Here is a 20,764-nt window from a genome sequence, read left to right as displayed (position 1 = left end):
CAATATTATTATAGATAGGATTAGATCTGAGACCAATCCACTGAAGCTTATTTAATTCATGGTACCTCGCACAGGACTAAGCATAGTACCTTGCTACATGTACTTCTAGAAATATGATTAAATGTACAGTGTGGCTCTTGAATGAGAATAGTACTATTTCAGCCATGCCTGATTTCCATTTATAACATCATTTCTAAGAATATATTTCCTTCTTTAGTACAACACTAGAAGCAAGTATTCATCTGATTGCATTCTTAATTTTTCATTCATCTTTTCATTCAGCGAATACTTATGAAGCACATACAATTGTATGGCACTGTAAGGAGACACAAACGTTTATCTGAAATAGACCATATGCTCTGGAGGAAAGGGGTCCTGGAGAATAGGAATGTAAGATAAGTGTCACTAGAAAGAAATAGCTAAAATCCTATTAAAATTCAAAAAAAAAGAATGGGTATTTCCAGCTAAAATTATCCAGGAGGGCTTCATGTAGGAGGTGACACTTGAACTTAGACTGTATAGATATTCACGCAGGTATAGGGAGTGGTGTTTGATGTATGGGAAACTGTTAGCTAAAGTCTAGAGAGAATGATTTGGGAATTGGCAGGTGGTGCTTTGGCTGAAGTGTGAAGTATGTGGTGTCATATGGTAGAAAATAAGTTTGAAGAAGTAGTTTGGAGCCAACCAATGGATGGTTATAAATTCCAGCTTTAGGATTTTGGACTTCGTTCTAAGAGAGAATAAGTTACCATTGAAGATTTTAGAACTAAGAAATGAAGTAATCAGAATAATGTTTTAAGAAGCTAAGTAGGGAAATATGAAGTCCAGTAAAAGACCAGTGCAGTAATCTAAACCTAAATAGGACAGTAACAGTGGAAATAGAGAGGAAAAAGTGAATGAAAAGTGAGATAATGGAAGTTGAATCAAGAAGAGTTTGCAACTGATTGAAATCTAGGTGAAAGAGAGAATAAAAACTGTGTCAAAAGTCCCCAAGATCAGGATTTGGTGATTCACCAGAAGGACTCATCATATAGTTACACTCACCACTGTGATGCGGTGAGTCAAGGTACAAGGCAAAATCATCAAAGGGAAAAGGTGTATGGGGCAAAGTCTGGAGGAAATCAGGTGCACACTTCCAGGATTCCTCTCCCAGTGAAGTTACATGGGAAACTCTTAATTCCTCAAGCATTGAATTGTGAAGTGTTGTCTACCAGGGCAGCTCCTTAGAGACTGAGTGCCCAAAGTTTTTTGGGGGAGCCTATCATATAGACACTCTCTATCTGCATATACCAAAATTCCAGATTCCCAGAGGGAAAGCTGGTGTTCCAGCATAAACCACATTATTTGTACAAACTATTGAGGCACAGTGAGCCACTTTTATTAGTTCTGGGAAGAGTGAGAATCCTCCCAAAGTGTAAGTTCCAAGGTTCCAGCCAAGAGCCAGCCTTGCAAGCAGGCCTTTCTAAGGATAGGCAGTCTCAGGCATGCTATGTTAGCTCTTTTCTGCACAGGCAGTCTCCCAGTTTTTGAGCCTAAATGGGTAAGTGGGTGGTAGTACTATTGGTAGAATTATTGGAGTAGACGTTGGCGTGGGGAAAAAAGGTCCTAATTTTTATTTTGACTTTGCATTTGACCTTCAGGTGTGCCATTCATGTGGAAATGTTTATGAAATATATAATGGAAATATAGAACTCTGGCCTAAGAGATATCAAGGCAGGTGTTATAGGTGGGAGTCATTATGTTAAAATTAGTACTTGAAGTAGATTACCAAATGGGAAAGTGTAGAGGCTAAAGAAGAGAGCATGGTCTTGGGGAATATGAATTTTTCAAAAAACCATAAACTTATAATAAGGGAAGAAAGAAAGTATTAGGTACCCACACATTCTCTTAAAATTTTATAATGTATATTAGGGGTTGGAAAATAATGTTCCATGAACCAAATTTGGCCCACTACCTATTTTTGTAAATAAAGTTTTATTGGAACACAGCCATGCTTATTTGTTTATGTATTGCTTATAGTGACTGCCTTTGCAGTACAAAAGTAAAGTTGAGTAGTGGCAACAAAGATCATATGGCCAGCAAAGCCTAAAATGTCTACTGTCTGGCCCTTTGCCAGTCTCCGATACATATGAATACAGAGTGTGGAGTGAAAGTTCTTTCATTTTTCTGCTTTTTACTTAGAAAACTTTCAAACGTAGAGAATAGTTCAAGGAACAGTACAGTGAAAACTGTAGGTCCTTTTCTAGATCACTGACTATTAACAGTTTTGCTACATTTGTTTTACTTGTCTTTAAGTAGACCTGTGTGTGTGTTTTGTTTTTGCTGGACCATTTGAAAGTTGGCTATATACAACATGACGCCTTACCCCTACAATGACTCGGCATATATCTTCTAAGAATAAGGGCATGCTCATACCTAACCACAATTCCATTTCCACACCTAAGAAAAATAACACTCTTGTAAGACTATCTGATATAAATACACTTTAAAGTGTTCCTAGTTGTCCCCAAATGTGTTTCTTATATCCTTTTTTTTTCTTTTTTTAGTCCAGAACCCATTCTGGGTACCCTTGCTGCATTTGATTATGTCTCTTTGGCCTCATTAGTTGAGAACAAGTCCTCTAGCCTTTTTTTCCATCTTTCATAACATTTACTTTTATTTTTAAGAGTATAAGACTGTCTTGTAGAATGTTGCACAGTTTGATCTGATGGTTTCCTTATTTTGATTTAGAGTAAACATATTTGGCAAAAATACTGCATAGGTAATGTTGGTATTTCTTATTACATCATATAAATTGGTGCATAATTACGTTACCCCCTGTTGGTGATAATGTTTGATCACCTGGTTCAAGATGACCACCAGCTCTCTTCATTGTAAGGGAACATTTTCCCCTTTATAATTAATAAGTAATCTGTGAGTGATACTTTGAGATCATATCAAGATCCCTTCACTTACTGGTTTTAAAATCCCTTGATGATCCTAGGATATTACATGGATTGCCATATAGTGATTTCGTGATTCTAATCTTAACTAACAGTTTTATATGGAGAGGAGCAGCTCCCTGTGCTCAGTGTGTTACAGTCCTTCACCGTCGTCATTGTTTGTTCCTGATCTGGCCAGTGGGAGTCCCGTCAGGCCAGCCCCTGGGTCCTTTTAATGTGATTGCATGAGTCTTGGAGCATTTCCTTGTTTTCTGGGACAGTAAGAGGCTGTAGGTTCACCTTCAGCTTTCCCTTGTCCCAGCCCTGGAATCAACAAGTTCTTAGGAGTCCTTATTCTTTTTAGTGGGCAACTGTGTTTAGAGACCAAGGCCTAGGTACTAGGTATGCTCATTGCTACTGGGGTGTTATTACTCTTTTCCAGTGGACAGAAACAGGAGATACACAATCACAAGATCATCTTATTAGTTCCAATTCACATCCAGCACCACAAGGTTTCTCTTCATCTTCCTGCATTTCGTACTTGTGTTTCTTTTTCCACAGTGAAAACCTAAATTTGCAGAAACAGTGTGCCATTACCAAGAACAAGCTGATTAATTAAAGTTCAGATTTCTTTGCAATCATATGTGTCCTTTGAATATATTTTACTAAGGATGAAGAGAGTACTGTGTTCAGAAGTTACTTGTATTAACTATTTTATTGATTTAACTTTTTAAATTGAAGAACATTTACATGATTCAAAGTAAAAATTATATAAAATATTTACTCAGAGAACTCTTCCTTCCATTTCTTCCCTTGCTGACCTGCCTTATAGGTAACTACTTTCATAAGCTTGTAATTTATAACAATGGTCCCCAACCTTTTTGGCACCAGGGACTGGTTTCGTAGAAGACAATTTTTCCACGGACCGGGGCAGGGGGATGGTTTCAGATGATTCAAGCACATTACATTTATTGCACACTTTATTTCTATTATTATTATTTTATTGATTGCTGCATTGGGTCTTCGTTGCTACACACGGGCTTTCTCTAGTTGAGGCGAGCGGGGGCTACTCTTCGTTGCGGTGCGCGGGCTTCTCATTGAGGTGGCTTCTCTTGTTGCAGAGCACAGGCTTTAGGTGTGCAGGCTTCAGTAGGTGTGGCACATGGGCTCAGTAGTTGTGGTACACGGGTGTAGTTGCTCCGCGGCATGTGAGATCTTCCCGGACCAGGGCTCGAACCTGTGTCCCTTGCATTGGCAGGCAGATTCGCAACCACTGTACCACCAGGGAAGTCCTATTCCTATTATTATTACGTTGTAATATATAATGAAATAATTATACAAGTCACCATAATGCAGAATCAGTGGGAGCCCTGAGCTTGTTCTCACTTGCCACTCACTGATAGGGTTTTGATATGAGTTTGTAAGCAATTAATTTATGATGGTCTCTGTGCAGTCAAACCCTCTGCTAATGATAATCTGTATTTGCAGCCGCTCCCCAGCGCTAGCATCGCCGCCTCAGCTCCACGTCAGATCATCAGGCATTAGATTCTCGTAAGGAGCGTACAACCTAGATCCCTCACACGCGCAGTTCACAGTAGGGTTCGCGCTCCTATGAGAATCTAATGCCGTTGCTGATCTGACAGGAGGCGGAGCTCAGGCAGTAACAGGAGCGATGGGGAGCGGCTGTAAATACAGGTGAAGCTTCGCTCGCTCACCCACCACTCAACCTCGTGCCGTGTGGCCTGGGGTGTTGGGGGGGGGTGTTGGGGACCCCTGGTTTTATAATGTGTGTGTGTGTTTCCCCAGAGAAGTAAGCAAATACTTATGATTATTTCTCTTTCTTTTTGATAGAACACTGTATATCTTCTGTGTCTTCCCCTTTTTTCACCTAATATATACTAGAAATCCCTCTATTTCAGTTGATAGAGATTTCTCTTATTCTTTTTTTCTTTTGGCTCTCTGCATAATACTCTATTATGTGAGTATATGTTTATTCAGCCAGTCCCCTGCTGACAGGAGCTTCGGTTGTTTCCAGTATTTTGCTATTACAGATAAAGCTGCAGTGAATAACCATGTATATCTGTATTCGTATTTGTGGAGATTGGTCCTCTGGGCAAATTCAAAGAGGTAATATTACTAGGTCAAGTGGTAAATGAATGTGAAGGTATGTTAGCTTTTGCTGAATTTCTCTTCGTAGGTGTTGTATTGTTTTGCACTCTTACTTGCAACATACAAGAGTGCCTTTTTCTCCAAGCTGCCAGTGGAGTTTAAGGTTTTGAATTTTTGCCAACCTGACAGGTGAGAATTGTATCTTACTTTGGTTTTAATTTGCATTTCTCCACGAGTGAAATTAAATATCTTGTTGTGTTTGAGGGCCATTGTATATCTTTTTTAGGGAGTCATCTATTCATGCCTTCTGTTCATTCTGTCAGGTTTTTATCCTTTTTCCCCCATAATTTCAAAGAATCCTTTATATATTAGGATTCTGTGATATATTTTACAAATATTTTCTCTCAGTTCCTTATTTGCCCAAGTCTTCTGACCTTGATATGTTTTTTGCTCTTTAAAAAGTTTTTTTATAACATTTTCCATGCATGTCTGCATTCATATATTTAAATATAAATGGGAACATACTGTACTTACTGTTTTATAATCTGCTGTTGTCACATACTAAATTATAGTTTTCCTTTCATGTCATATTGTACTTAATTATATTGGTGGTCCATAATTTATTTAAATAATCTCCTATTAATACTAGCATTTAGGTTATTTACGAGTTTTTGCTTTGCATGGCTCTCATGGAGCATTCATATTATAGATATCATTTTGCACTTTTCTTTAGGGTAAGAAATACTTGACCAAGATGTATGAACATTTAAAATTTATATACAGTGTTTTGTTTAACATCACTTTAATAGATGGACTATATCTTACTGTTTTAATTTATGTTTCTTTGATTATTTGCACGGTAAAAACATAGGAAGCAGTCATTATTTTTGTAGATCAAATACTGGCAATTTCATGTGGTGCAGCTGAGTGTCTATGGGCTATTTATACTTTTCTGAATTGCCTATTCCTATCTTTTGCCCATTTTTCCATTCAGCTTTTTGGGTTTTTGTTCTTTTTTTTGTTTTTCATCTTTATTGGAGTGTAATTGCTTTACAGTGTTGTGTTAGTTTCTGTTGTACAACAAAGTGAATCAGCTGTATGTATACATATATCTCCATATCCCCTCCCTCTTGATGGGTTTTTGTTCCTTAATTCAAGATTTCTTCATCTTAAGGAATTAACCCTTGTTCATTGTATTGTAAATATTTTTTCCCCAGTCAGCCTTTGTTTTGTTTTGTTTACCTTTGCTTCTGTTGTTACTGTTCTCAGCAGATATTTGACCATACCTAAAAAATTTAACAAATAAAGCCTTTTTCTTTGTGATTCTGTTTTTGTCTTGCTTAGAATGGATTTTACAACCCTAAGATTATAAAAATATTCTACCATGTTTTTCTAATACTTTTGTTTTCATTTTTTTAATTTAAATTTTTAATTCATCTGAAATTTGTTTTTCTATTTGGTATGAGATTTGGCTAGCTAGTTATAACCTAGAATAATACTTCCTTTCCTAATTAATTTGAAATCCCACTTTTATCCAAAATGGTTCTGTTGGAGTTTTCTGTACAGTCACATTGAGCTGTTTATTCTTATCCAGTGTTGAATTCTTTAAAATATTTTAACTTTATTGTATATGTTGATCTTTATAGTGCAAGTCCCTCCCCATCAGTTTTTTATATATTTCATTAAATGTATACACAAAGTTTAGAACCAGTTCATTCAGTTCAAAAAGTAAGTTTATTTAGTAATTGTTTCTAAAAGTTTTTCATTTGGTTATCTTGGGTTTTCTAGGTGAGTAATGATATTTTATCTTTGTTTCTTCCTTTATAATACTTACACTTCATTTTTGTTCTCTCAGTTTTGTTATATAACATTAGTTTGAACCTCAAGAAAATGTTGAGTAGGGTTAATGGTGGCAAGAATCCTCATTTGTTTTTAACATTATTGCTATATTTCACCCGTAAGTCTGATGATTGCTTTCGTGTTTTGGACGATACTCTTTATCACGTTTAGTAAGTTTCCTGTATTTCTAGTTTATTAAAAAATACTTTTTATCTTTTTGTGTGTGTGCCTGGGTGTGATTTTACTTTTGTTTTTTAAATCAGGGCTAGCTGTTGAATTCTTTTCATAACTTTTCATCATTCTAGTGATTTTTCTATTATGTTTTTAGCTATTCTTTCTTTCCATTCTTCCCTTCCACATCGCACACTATACAGTTGTTGAGTATTTTTCATCATATCCCTTATTGCTCTGACAATCTTTCCTAATGTCCATCGTTTTGTCTTATGATTCTACATTCAGAGAAAATGTTACAAGGGGCTTTCCAATACTTTATTCATTAATGTCCATTCTACTGCTTTTCCCAGTGTATGTTTTTTCTTTCCGTAATTTTGTTTTGGTCTCCAAGAACCCCTATTTTTTCTTGAGCTCCCTTTTTTCATAGCGCTTTGCGCTTATTTATTGTTGCAGTAGTCTTTCACACATCTCTGGGAGTACTAATTAAAATTGTTCCAGCTGTAAAATGTTTCACCGGGAAACCATTTGCTCAGATTGCTGACCTTTGTCCTTACTTTTGAGTGTAGACTTTACATTTCTGTCTGTTTAAAGAATAGAAAGACCAGATTTGATCAGTATATAAAGAGCTTTCTCAGTAATTCTGTGCACTGCTTTTCCATTTCTCATGAGGCTTTCCTCTCCAGAGTCTGCCAGGTGACTGCCGTCCAAAGGCAGACCTTATTTCCCAGCTGAGAACTTAACTAAAAGAAGCAGATGCCTCCCTTGAGCAGAGGGGGGATCCTGGTGATCCTTGGGCTGTGTTGTGAGCACACACTGAAGCCATGTGAAGCTTGGGATAATTGCTGTTTCAGCATTTTATATATTCTAGCCTTGGGGTCAGGAGTGGGGGGTGCGTTCTTCAAACTTGGTTTGTTCCCATTCTCCCAGCCTTTGCCAGGAAATCTTAGGTTGCCTTCATTCAGTTAGGGCTTTATTTAGCATTAGTTAAGCAGAAACAGGTGGTTAGAGTGGAAGCCTAGAACTTTAGATTTCACTGCTGTACTAGCTTGTTCAGTGTGTATTTCAGCACTGTCTGTTCCCCCTTAGCTGGGATGCTGCTCTCTCCCCTCCTACCCTACTTCTTAGGTTAAGACACCTACCAAGCAAATCCTCCACTTTAATTAACAGGCTGAGCTCAGATACATTCTAGATGATCGTGGCTGCTGACAGCTGTGTTGGTAGACATTGGCCTGGTTTCCCAAGCTCTCTTCCCTCCTACGCCGTAACCCTTGGCATTCTGTCTAGGCTTTGGAGTATATTGGAACCCACATGGTACAATTCAACCACTTCTCAGGTAGCTCTGTCCTTTGCATGTGTTCAGTCACAGGCATTTGAATATTATTGGCTTTTCCCTTCTTCCTCCATCCGAACCTTTTGTTGTTGTTGTTGTTGTTGTTGTTTGTGCTGCGTGGCTTATGGGATCTTAGTTCTCCAACCAGGGATTGAACCCAGGCCATGGCAGTGAAAGCACCGAGTCCTAACCACTGGACCGCCAGGGAATTCCCATGAACTTACCTTAATTTTTAGAAATTCCTTCAAGATTTTGGTCTGTTGATTATATCCTCCTTAGTTTTCCAGTGCTACTAAAGACTATTTCTTGTTTATATTTTTTCCCTAGTAATTTCAGTGGGATTTGTGAAAGAAGAAGGTAAATTAGTGGGCTCAACTCACCACCTTGTAAACAGAAGTCTGCACTTAACGTTTAGGGGACAATTAGAGAATTAGAGGAAAAAAGCATAGAGAATAATGATATCTAACTGTTAAGTACTTTCTTTGTATCCCCAATGATTTTATGTGCTTTACTTGTGTTGACTCACTTAATCCTCCCCAGACTCTGGGATGTTTAGGTACTGTTACAATTCCCTTTTTTTTTTTTTTTTACAAATGAGAAAATTGAGGCACTGAGAGATTAAGCTAACCTGTAAGAAGTGGTAAAGTGAAGACTCCAACCCAAAGATGTCTGGCTTCAAAGCCTGAAAATAAAATAAGAGAATGTTTTCAATTCGTTTGAGAAATTTCCTAAGAAGGAAAGTATTATCAATGAATATTAATTATTTCTTTAGAAATTTGATTTAGAAAAGAAAAATGGACAGTAGCTGGTGTGTGGCGGAAGTTGAAAGAAGGTTACGTCTTGATAGTGAAAAGATGTGAGTGTGTTGGTTGAGTATTGGGGAAGATCCAGTCTTGTGCACAAATTGAAAATGTAATGTTTCAAGAAAATATCCAGGGGAGAAGGACACTACCGAAGGCAAGAAGAGATAGATTTGAGGGTGAATGAATGATTCACCTTAGAAATGTGAAGGAATATTTTTTCCCTGAAATGAGAGGGAAGAAAAAGATGATTGTTGGTGTTAAGGAACTTTATGGTGGGTGAGGAAGAGTAAGGAAGCCTATGTTAAATTATCTGTGTAGCTTAAGTAGAAGGCGGAAGTTGTTTATTAAGGGAAGGTGGAGGAGGGGCAGTGGAAAGCGATGTGATTGAGTACAGAGAAAAAGGTTGGGAGTAAGTGCTTTGGGGAACAGTCACCAGTTTCTGATAATCATTATTAAATTTTTGTGACTTCTTCCAGAGAGTTCTTTACATATATATAAGCATTCTTTACATATATATAGAAAGCTGTAATAGTATTTAGTGTGTCACACATTAGCGTATTACCAGGTACACTCCTTTCATTACTCAAATCAGTTAAAAAATTGGGCACATGTTATCAGTTATCAGCAAAATTAATAAGAGCTACTACCCCTTATTGAGAACCAATTGTGTTCTTTATGTACTGTACACGTGTGTGTGTTTTGGTGATTCCTCAGAGACATTATTATCTTTGTTGCTTATGAAGAAGGTGAAATAACTTCTCCAGTTAAGTGGTAGAGACATGATTGAAACAGCAGGGGTCTTTCGTATTCCAAAATCTGTGCTCCTTCTAGTACATTGTATTTCCCTCATGCTAGCCTGTAATTTCTTTTACTTGGCAGCATGAAAGGAGCAGTTTCCTGCCAGATAGCTACTGAGTTATGGCCGCAGACATGTATGTGTTCCTTTTTCTTTTTTTAGTTCATATTCTTTTCCAGTATGGTTTATTACAGGGTATTGAATATAGTTCCCTGTGTTTTACAGTAGGATCTTGTTGTTTATCCATCCTGTATATAATAGTTTGCATCTGCTAATCCCAAACTCCCAATCCCTTCCTCCCCCATTCCCCCATCTCCTTGACAACCAGTTTGTTCTCTATGTCTGTGAGTCTGTTTCTGTTTCGTAGATAAGTTCATTTGTGTCATGTTTTAGATTCCATATACAAGTAATATCATGTGGCATTTTTCTTTCTCTTTCTGACTTACTTCATTCAGTATGATAATCTCTAGGTCCATCCATGTTGCTTCAAATTTCATTTTTTGTTATGACTGAGTAGTATTCCATTGTGTTTTTATATGTGTATATCAATCACATCTTCTTTATCCATTCATCTGTCTATTGACATTTAGATTCTTTCCATATCTTGGCTACTGTAAATAGTGCTGCTATGAAGTTTTCTTTTTTAAAGTAACATACATTACACCTAGAGTAGTCCTGAAACTTGGTATTGTTTGCATTGTCTATGTTTGTCCTACTAGAAGTCATTTATTTCTACGTATATTAATCACAGGTAAGGTTACTCAGAGTGACATACTGAAGAATATTCACAGCCGTTATTTCCATAGTTGTGTTCCAAAGAATATATGTTATTAGAGGTATTAGTAGGTATTCTGAAAAGAGGGTTGGGATCTCGTGGTAAAATAAATTTTGGAAACACTGCATATTGTATATCCCCTTTGGAGAACTCAATGCGTATTAGCAAATTAAAGGCTATGATAGTGGTTGAGAGTCCGCCTGCCGATGCAGGGGATACGGGTTCGTGCCCCGGTCTGGGAGGATCCCATATGCCGCGGAGCGGCTGGGCCCGTGAGCCGTGGCCACTGGGCCTGCGCGTCCGGAGCCTGTGCTCCGCAACGGGAGAGGCCACAACAGTGAGAGGCCCGCATACCACAAAAAGAAAAAAAAAAAAAAAAGGCTATGATAAAGATACCTATTTTCCATCATTTCCCAAACTTATTTGAAAATGGGATTTTTTTAAAGAATTTCTTTAAATATCTTAAGGCATTAGCATTCATTAGGACTCAGTTTAGTAAATGCTAATATAGGCTAAAAGTAACCTTCTGTTTTAGCACATTCTGTTAGCCTTTCATCAGCGGAGTGTGTTCCATTGCCAGAGCTACTTAAGGATCATGTTTGGATATATTCCAAATGCATACTTACTAGTAAGTACGCTAACCTTTAAATGGTGCCAATACATCTTACTTCGCATTGCTTTTCTGCCACTGTTTCATTTTAAATAGTCTATGCTTTTTCAGTGCACTTCAGTTAAGTTAAATATGTTTGCATGGTTTTTCTTCTTACCGTTTTAGATATGGGAGAAAGGACTACCATAAATGCAAGTGCAGATGGCAACATTGGAACCGTAGAGGATGGTAGTGACAGTGAAAATATTCAAGCAAATGGAATTCCAGGAACACCAATTTCTGTTGCATATACACCGTCCTTACCTGATGACAGATTGTCTGTCTCTTCCAATGATACTCAGGTAGAAATAGAGGAGAAATCCTCTTAATCTTACAAATTGATAGGCTGCTACCAACACCTTGTGGTGAATATATCCAGTTGCTAATGCTGGCTGATTTCAGTTTGAGGAAATAAAAAGTTTGGTTTTTTTTTCCATTGATATAAATCAGAGCAGTTTATTCCCTTACAATATTGATAGCTGTATTTCCACCTCTAAGGTGTGTCTCATATGTGTTCACATCTTTCCTCCTCCCCCACTGAAATTACATTTAAAAAGAACATTCCTATCACATATTTATAGGATAATTCTAGTATACTAGGAGGAGAAAGAGCTTCTGGAGATCTCGAGAACTTCGTCTTACCTTTGCTCAGGGTACAATAAAATCCATACTGTGGTGGTGATAGGGTCCTCCTCTTCCTTCCGACCCTGTATTTTGTGTATTTTTTCCTTATCTTTTTAGATAAGGGAGTCCTACCCTAAATCATTGCCCCATACATAGGGGTAAGTTTTCCTGGCCTTGCTGACCTTTATCCATTAATAACTTCTAAATGTTACCTTAACAGTCTCCATTGTCTTATGTCTATCTGCGCAGAGTAGATAAAAAATAAAATAGGACAAAAACATAAAACACCCAGTGACAGGTAGTGGAAAGCGTAGTTCAGGCCATGGATGAGGTATCTTGTCACACCGTGATGTGCTAGGTTTTGTTAGTAATAATATAAATGGGTACATTTTAAGAGTTTGGTGGCATATCTTAAAAGAATGCATTTTTTAAGGTATTTATTGTTGGGGGTGGGAGTGGCATGTCACAATAAAGAAAAACAGTATGGCAAATTCCTCATGTAGTTTTCCTTCCAGTAGACCCCCACATATAACTGAATTGAATAAAATATATAGAAGGCTGAAATGATTTGCACTGGCAGATGCCTTTATTTACATGGTGTGTTCACTTGTTTAGGAATCTGGAAATTCTTCGGGACCTTCACCTGGTGCTAAGTTTTCCCACATTTTACAAAAGGATGCCTTTCTAGTATTCAGGTCATTGTGTAAACTGTCAATGAAACCACTGTCGGATGGACCGCCAGATCCAAAGTAAGTCCTCAGCTGTTCTGCCTGACAAATGCAGCTTTTTAATCTTGAGGCTTACTGTAAAATAGTCTTTGGGTTTTCTTTTGTTTTTGTCTTTTAGGACCTTTAAAAAATATGTGGGAGGTTATTTTACTTTTTAAAACATGTACTAAAAAACAGTGAGTTTCAAAATTGCTAGAGTAGATACCTTACACTATCTTCCAAAAGCACACCAACAGCATTATAGAATTGTGCCTGGTGCATAGTAGGTGCTCATCAAGTATTGAATGATTAAATGAATTATTATTTTAATATTGTAAGTAACATTGGTACTAATGTAGCCCTTTACGTGTAGCCTCATGCTAGGCTTCTGAAAGCTACTACTTGAAAGGTAATAAAACCTAAGAGAAATAAATCTTAAAAGTCTTAATGAAAGATAATAACATATTCATTAAGGTCTGAAAAAATGCCCTACGATGATAACTTTCTCCCGTGGGGAGCAGGAAATACTTTAACATAGGAGTCACTTGTCTGCTTCCCATCAATTATATTAGTTTAAACGGTAGGTAAGTGCCATTTTTTTAAGTCATAAGTTGTCACATATCTTTCTGTTTAAATGATTCCAGTGCAAGTACTTCCTGCTCGAGGTTGAGTTTGGGAGTTACTAAAGAGCCCTGCTCCTCTGATGTTGCAGCATCATGTTTTATATAGCGTGTCAGTTTTAGGAGAACTTTCTGGAGAAAGTCAGCTTGGAGAAGCCTGAGTGACTTTGAGAAAGGGATATTGAAATAGGGGGAAATTCATTTTTAAAACTCTAGAGCATTTCAGTTTCTAAGTGTCAACTGAGGAGGAAGACTGGAGACAGTTACAATAAAAACTTTATAAGTTTTGGGAAACCACATTTGTTATACTTTCTACAGTTTTGTTTTGTCACATTGTACTGATTCAGTGAGAAACATCTTTTAGGCCCAGAAGCCTGAAACTCTTATCTTTTTAGGCCCAAATCCTGAGAGTCAGAAATATTTAGAAAATACAAACACTACAGAAAAAGGATTAAGGTTGTTCGAATTACAATATAAACTTGATTATAGCCTATATATTTTATACGAATATATTTGAAATTTTTTCAGTTTCTTATTTTCATTATGGTGGGGGGGGAATGACAGTTTTGACCTATCATTCTGGATTGATGAAGACCTACTTTAAGGAGAAAATAACTTTAGAATTTGGTGCTAGTGCTGAAAGCCATTTTTCCCATGATTTAAAAATGTTGGTGACCTTAAAAGCCTCAGATGTTTAGTTTCCCCAAATCAGACCTTTAATATTACAAAAGATTATTGTGACGAATAATGTAAATTATCCTCCTACGTAGTGGGCTTAAGTCAGAGATATTAGGAAATTTTGTTTCAACGTAAAGAAAACCTTCTCGACCACCAGTCATTAAATATTGGAATTGAATTCTGAAAGAGATCAAATTTTCCACCCCTAGAAACTGTTCTTTTTCCAGAATATATGGTTTTCTATCTTGAATGATTTTTTTTTTGCCAAAATTAATGATCTTTTGTAGTTATATAATTTCCTTTTTGTCTTTGCTTCTCTTTATATTTTGTGGCCTTGCTAAGATGATGATCCAGGAAATGTTCTTTAAGCTTGAATCGTAATTTGAAACTACCCCACAAAAAACTTCAGACCTGTAATTTCCAGCTTCTTTTGCCTGTCAGAAGTATACTTTATTGTGTTATCAGATAATCATTTGATCATCTTTTCATTGATTAATGCCCTATTCATAGTAGATACTTAATGTTTAGATGAATGCATGAATAAATCCGTTAATTATTTTGAGCACATACTAACGAGGCATTTTGTTAGATGCTGTGGATACAAAGATAAAACATACTTATAAGAAAACTCATGTGTTGGAGAATGATAAGCTGCAGGTTTTAGCTTCTATTGGAACTGAGCAAAAAGGGTGATAAATGTGAGGTAGACTAAGGAAGTAGCAGTAGTGGATAAGCCTTGGAAGGCCTCAACGTGAAGAGGGAATACCTGGCCCACTCCATATTTTCCTATAGCTGTTATTCAAAGTCTTACTCCCACTGTTTCTAACTTGATTTATCTAAGTTTTGTTTTGTTTTGTTTGTTTGTTTTGTAATACTGCATTTGCTGCACGTACATATTCTTAGTTTCAGAGACAAAGGCATCTTGGAAACATGACTGTGTATTAATGGTATTATTGGTTCCAGTTTTATTTCAAAGATGGCAGTATTTTTTGTGATTCCTATTTACCTAAAATTAAATATTCCTTGATAGAGTTTTAGGTGCTTGAATCACTTGACACTTAAAACCACAAAATTTTTAAGGTAGAAATCAAGAGCAGTTAAGTTTACTATGCGGTGTAAATGTGACTGAGTACAATTTGGAATAAATAAAGAAAAGAACCAAGGCTAGAGCATTTAAATGTGTTCTGCATTTGAAAAGTTGCCTGGGTTCAATCTCCTTGGTCTCTGGGGCTTAAAAAACCTGTTTCAATGGGAGAAAAATTGTATTTGTGAAATCTGATCATTAAACTTCTAGATAGTGATCAGAAATGTGGCACAGTATATTGATCAGAAAAATACAGTTTTCAATTTAAGCTTAAATGTGTTTTTCAGCTTTTCATTATATAAAAATACATATTTAGAATAAATGGGTAAGCTACCAAGAGGTACAAGTATTCTAAAAGCCTCTTTGTATGTATTTGTTAAAAAAAGAGTTTTCGATGGTTACAGAAAAAGTAAGCCTGAAGCAATGCTTTAATTTGGTAATGCACCAAAACTTTTAATTAGTGTTTAGGATTTTTGAGTAGCATAACTAGGAAAAAAGTACATTGGAACCTATTTATACTAAATATGGCCCTTAATCTGAGAAGTTCATGTTGATTTCTAAAAAGTGAAATATACTTGTGAAAGAAAGGAACAAGACATAAATCTTTAAATTTTTTTTTCTTGTTCAAAGGAACAGTAGGTTGATGTTAAATATGTGTGAGTGATTGTTTTCCCATTTAAAAAGTTCATGAAATTATGTGGTAGAAGGAGAACATCAGTGGAACTAACCATTATTAGTGGCCAAGCTTATTTATGTACTGTACTTCCTTATTTATGTTGCAGAGTTTTCTGTTTCTTCCCATGTAAAGGTTTTTGAAATTATGTGGTACAGGAAATATCTTTGGAACAGCCTCTTATTACCGTAATGCTGAACTTGTCCATACACTGTGCCCTCTTTTTTATATTTTAGGTCTCATGAGTTACGATCCAAGATTCTTTCATTGCAGTTACTTCTGTCCATTCTGCAGAATGCAGGACCTATTTTCAGGACAAATGAGATGTTTATTAATGCTATTAAGCAGTATCTGTGTGTTGCACTCTCAAAAAATGGAGTTTCTTCTGTTCCAGAGGTTTTTGAGCTTTCCCTTTCCATATTTCTTACTTTGTTGTCAAACTTCAAGACGCATCTGAAGATGCAGATTGAGGTATGTTCTGCATTTAAGTATTGTTGGCTATTTCATTTGTTTTCATGTTAAATCATGTTTTAATACACTGGAAAGTTTTTTAGAATGTGAAATATTTGTGTATTATCATGTACCCTGTGCCTACAAAGTACTACTAAGCACTAGGTAAGCACTAAGAATGCAAAATCAAATTAAGACATAAGCTTCTGCCTTCAAGGAATGTATAATAAGTAGTTCCATGAATGATTTTAATTGTCTTGAATTAATTTGGTCCTCACAATAATTTTGCCATTGTGTATATGATACGTAATAGTGAACTTGGTTACCTTAAAAGAAAGCTCTAAATAAACACTTTGTCTACATGGTTTTAAGCCATTTAAGTTTTTGGTACTTTAAAGAGGAGTTATATTTTAGGAGTTATATTTTAGGACATTTGAAATTTTAACTTTTGTATTTTTTTCCCAATATATCTGTTATTGTTATATTCCTAAAAGTTTTCTCTCAGCATCTTTGGAACTAGAATAACAGTTATGTCATTCTAAAATATTTCCAGAGCCTTAGCAAAATGAAATTAGGGAATCTCCCAACCATGTACGCATGTATTGTGCAAGTGTACCATTTCTTGGTCTTTTGTTTTTACCTTCAAATAATTCAGTATTTAAAAACAGTACTTTGTTTTACTGATTGAATGGATTTTTTTTCCAGCTTGTCCTTTGTTAAAATATTGTTTTGGTTGGGACATGGTATATTTTAGAAATACTTTTATGCTAGTCTTTTGCCTTTATATTATGTTTGATATGTGCAGGTTACGTTTTAATTTTTATATCTAATCCTCACTCAAGACTGATAATTCATTAGCTCACAGGAAGGATAAATCATTATTTTCCCAGAGTTTTGATATTATCCTTTATTATAAAGGTTCTACAGTATCTATTAAAATTCATGTGGAACATTATTATGGTAATGAGACAGAATAAGGTCTTGGTATTTTAAGTGAAAATTTTTAAAATTTGGGTCATATTTTTGGACAGGAAACAATTTCTGGTGCATATATGTTGTCAAGTTTTAGAAGTTTGCCATATGTGTGTTAAAATAATGCAAGGCAAAACTAGGAAGTTACTATTTTTAGATAGTTTTTTCTCATTATCTTCAGGAACTACAAATAAAAGAGACTTTAAAATAAAAACTTGTGGAACTTTTGCTTCTGTAACAAGCCAAAAGTGTTTCATTCGATGATGAGACATTTAAATTGACATTAGAGAATTTTGGAAGACTTTGTGCATTCAATTACTTCTCTGAGACTCTCCTTCTTTAAGTACTATTTAGATGACTGTGTGAAGTATAAATTCTTATGGAACCAGATCTCATAAAAATCATTTAAGTTGTGATTACTATTTCTGTAAAGTAAATTTAACATACAAAAATTTTGTAAGTATGAATTTAAAGGGAAATACTTCTAAGAAATTTCCTGTCTGTTCATAGATGGTAGATTCTCATTAAAATTGTTGTAGTAATAATCTGTTTTTTTTAAAGAGATCAGGTTTATTTCAACCTCCATTGTCCCTTATGGGGAGATTATGAGGATAAAACAAGGTAAATATAGATATGCTTTTGAAAGTACTGAACATATTCAAATGCAAGATGAGCTGTGTTCCACTTGGAGGAAACCCAACATGTGAAAACCTAAATTTGCAAAACAAAATTGAGATTGTTGTTATGTGAAGATTCATCTTATGAGAATGAATCTTAGAGTTTTTCTAATGAGGTTTTTCCTTGGGTATTAACTTACATATCTATTTCAGAAAATACAGTGTATACACACTTTTTCAAGAGAAATTATGTGAAGACAAAGTGCTTATGATAGAACTGTTATTTTACATGTATTACATGATACGTGCTCTATAACTCTTTAGAATTTTGGTTTTTCTTAGAGCCCCTGTTGATAGGCATGGTGTCTTAAATTACTATAATAGGCTTTTGCATATTAGTGCAGTTTGATAACCTGTAGACAGTAGCTAAAGGTTTTTTCCCACCTCTTTCTCCAAATCTGTGGGTTTTTTTTATTTATCCCATAAATCAGAGAGCTTCAAACTCTCTTGATCCATGGCACCATTAGAGTTTCTAATCTTTTCATGGTGTACTTTACTCCAGAAGAAATACCTAACAGTTCCATTTATTAAGCAGTTAGGTCCAAACAACTTAACAAGTATTTTTCTTAACAATGAAGTCTGCATTTGGGGGCAGGGCGGGGTGGGGGGGGAAGCACACATAAACTGAAAGAAAAAATGTTTTTATTTCATTTTTAAATAGTCAACAGTTACTGACTGCTGGAATGTATGAGAGCCTATAGGATACTGCAAACTTCTCAGACTTTGAAATCAAATTGGACATTACCACCCTCATTTCCTTCATTGATTTTCATGCAGTACCTGCTTCTTATCTTAGCAACCACTAAACCCCAGGTTTGCAAAAATAACGATGTCATTGAAAGGAATGTCATGTGATCTAATTGATGTTGAAACTGTGAAGTTTTTTGAGGTATCCAGCAGATGTATTTCTCTCTGAATTTTCCCTCGGAAATTCTCACGGCATCCCTCTGAGTTTGCTGCAGCATTCTGGGGTGACTTGGTGCAGTGTTTGAGAATTGTGGCCGTAAATATGTATTGAATGCCTACTATATTTACCATGCAGTGTAGACACAATGCTTAGCAAGAGGGACCTTGTCTCTACCCTCTTAGAGCTTACAGTCTTACAGGAAATGCTGACATTAGGCAAGTAATAGAAATGTGTTGAATTCTGTGAAAGAAAAGCACATCACAAGGGTGTTTTGTCCTTTTGGGGGGATAAGATGTTAGTAGTCTCAAATTACAAATATGAATTTTTGTATTCATAATACATATGTTCCATAAATGTTAATATGTTGTTTTAGGTTTTCTTTTTCACTCATCCACTCTTGAGTTGTAGTCATTTTTCCAAAATAAATAATATGAATCTGAAAATTCTTAGCTCTTAAATAGAAATTTTTAAAATAAGGTTGACTAAATCCTTTGTGCTTGACATTATTTGGTGTAAAGAATAGTGAGAAATAGTTTGTAGTTTTCAGACAAAAGAGATTCCCACTTGTGTGAGTAATTATAAAAATATAACAGTATATGGGAGTTAGAGCATCTGTAACATTCTATTGTGTAGATGACAACGTCAGTTACTTTAAAATCTAGGGACACTTAGGCTTGCCCAGTACTATAATGTCTGAAAAATATAACTGATGAACAGAATATAGCTTATGCTCTGTGGGGGATTAAAAATGAAATAGGAGTTTTATTAGTTTTGTAAATATGTTTAAGAAATAATCTCCCAGAAGAACTCCAAATTTTTGCAGATTTCTTTTGTAGTGGCTGTGTGATAACAAAATAGAGTGATAGGAAGTACAGCTCTTTACTGCAAGGGCCAGTATAAGTGACCAACCCAAGTTAAGTCCTGATGTCTCAGAAATGGAACTCAAAAGGAGTGGAACTCCAGGACCCTGGGTCCTGATCTTTGCTCTGCAGCTTTGGGATATTTAAAAAGTGATCACATATATGAATTATAAACAACATTTTAAATGGAGGTTTTTCCCTAATCACAGGTGTTCTTTAAAGAAATTTTCCTATACATTTTGGAGACTTCTACCAGCTCATTTGACCACAAATGGATGGTTATTCAGACATTGACAAGGATTTGTGCAGGTAGTTGAATTTATCCTTATTATCTCTTTCTTACTGAGATATTTAAAAGGCCAAATATATTCATATACTAGATGCCTTTTGTTAAAATTAACATATTGTACTGTTACAGATGCTCAGAGTGTAGTGGATATTTATGTAAACTATGATTGTGACTTAAATGCAGCAAACATATTTGAAAGACTAGTAAATGATCTATCAAAAATTGCTCAAGGACGAGGCAGTCAAGAACTCGGTATGAGTAATGTTCAGGTAAGAACTTTAAAAACATTTTGAAATTTGAACTTTGCCAAGGAAGAGCTGTGTATTTTCCTTAAAAGATTTTTGTTTGTTTTTATTCTCTTTATGAATTATTTTGTAGGAGCTGAGCCTGAGGAAAAAAGGTTTAGAATGCTTAGTGTCAATTTTGAAGTGTATGGTTGAATGGAGTAAGGATCAGTATGTGAATCCCAACTCTCAGACAACTCTTGGTAAGATGACATTTGAGTAGAATTCTAAATGATGCTTTGGAGGATAGTTGCAGAAGCCATTAAGCCAGTTTCCTGACATCTTTATTCATTTAGCTGGTGAAAGAAGTGTTCTCTCTGAGTTAAATAACAAACTTAAAATTATGAATTTCCCAGCTTAGTTATCCAAACTTTTTTCTTTCTAAATCTTCCTAAAAGTATTTTGAATATCATATTAAAGTGAATCATATTTATGCAACTTTGTTAAAGGATAATTATAGAAGAAACATATAAAAGCCAAAAATGTTTTAAGAAGATTGAATTGTTCATTTATGTTTGACGTTCACCCTTACTCAGAGAAAAA

General features: G+C 35.6%; 1 protein-coding gene across 2 annotated transcripts in view; it reads left to right on the top strand.

Moving 5' to 3' along the window:
• ARFGEF1 (ARF guanine nucleotide exchange factor 1) overlaps nt 1-20,764 on the top strand; it is a 133,565-nt gene that overhangs the window by 60,153 nt on the left and 52,648 nt on the right. For both annotated transcript variants that reach the window (XM_081258320.1, XM_081258321.1), the window contains exons 8-13: nt 11,523-11,698; nt 12,636-12,769; nt 16,019-16,253; nt 19,858-19,957; nt 20,067-20,206; nt 20,316-20,424. In XM_081258320.1, coding sequence (XP_081114446.1) covers nt 11,523-11,698; nt 12,636-12,769; nt 16,019-16,253; nt 19,858-19,957; nt 20,067-20,206; nt 20,316-20,424 — 894 coding nt within the window. The remainder of the gene's footprint in view (nt 1-11,522; nt 11,699-12,635; nt 12,770-16,018; nt 16,254-19,857; nt 19,958-20,066; nt 20,207-20,315; nt 20,425-20,764) is intronic.

The sequence above is a fragment of the Mesoplodon bidens genome (genome assembly GCF_964165515.1).
Source record: "Mesoplodon bidens genome assembly, chromosome: 16".
Taxonomy (NCBI): Eukaryota; Metazoa; Chordata; class Mammalia; order Artiodactyla; family Ziphiidae; genus Mesoplodon; species Mesoplodon bidens.
Note: the sequence above shows the minus strand (reverse complement) of the source record. Positions and strands in the feature narration are given on the sequence as shown.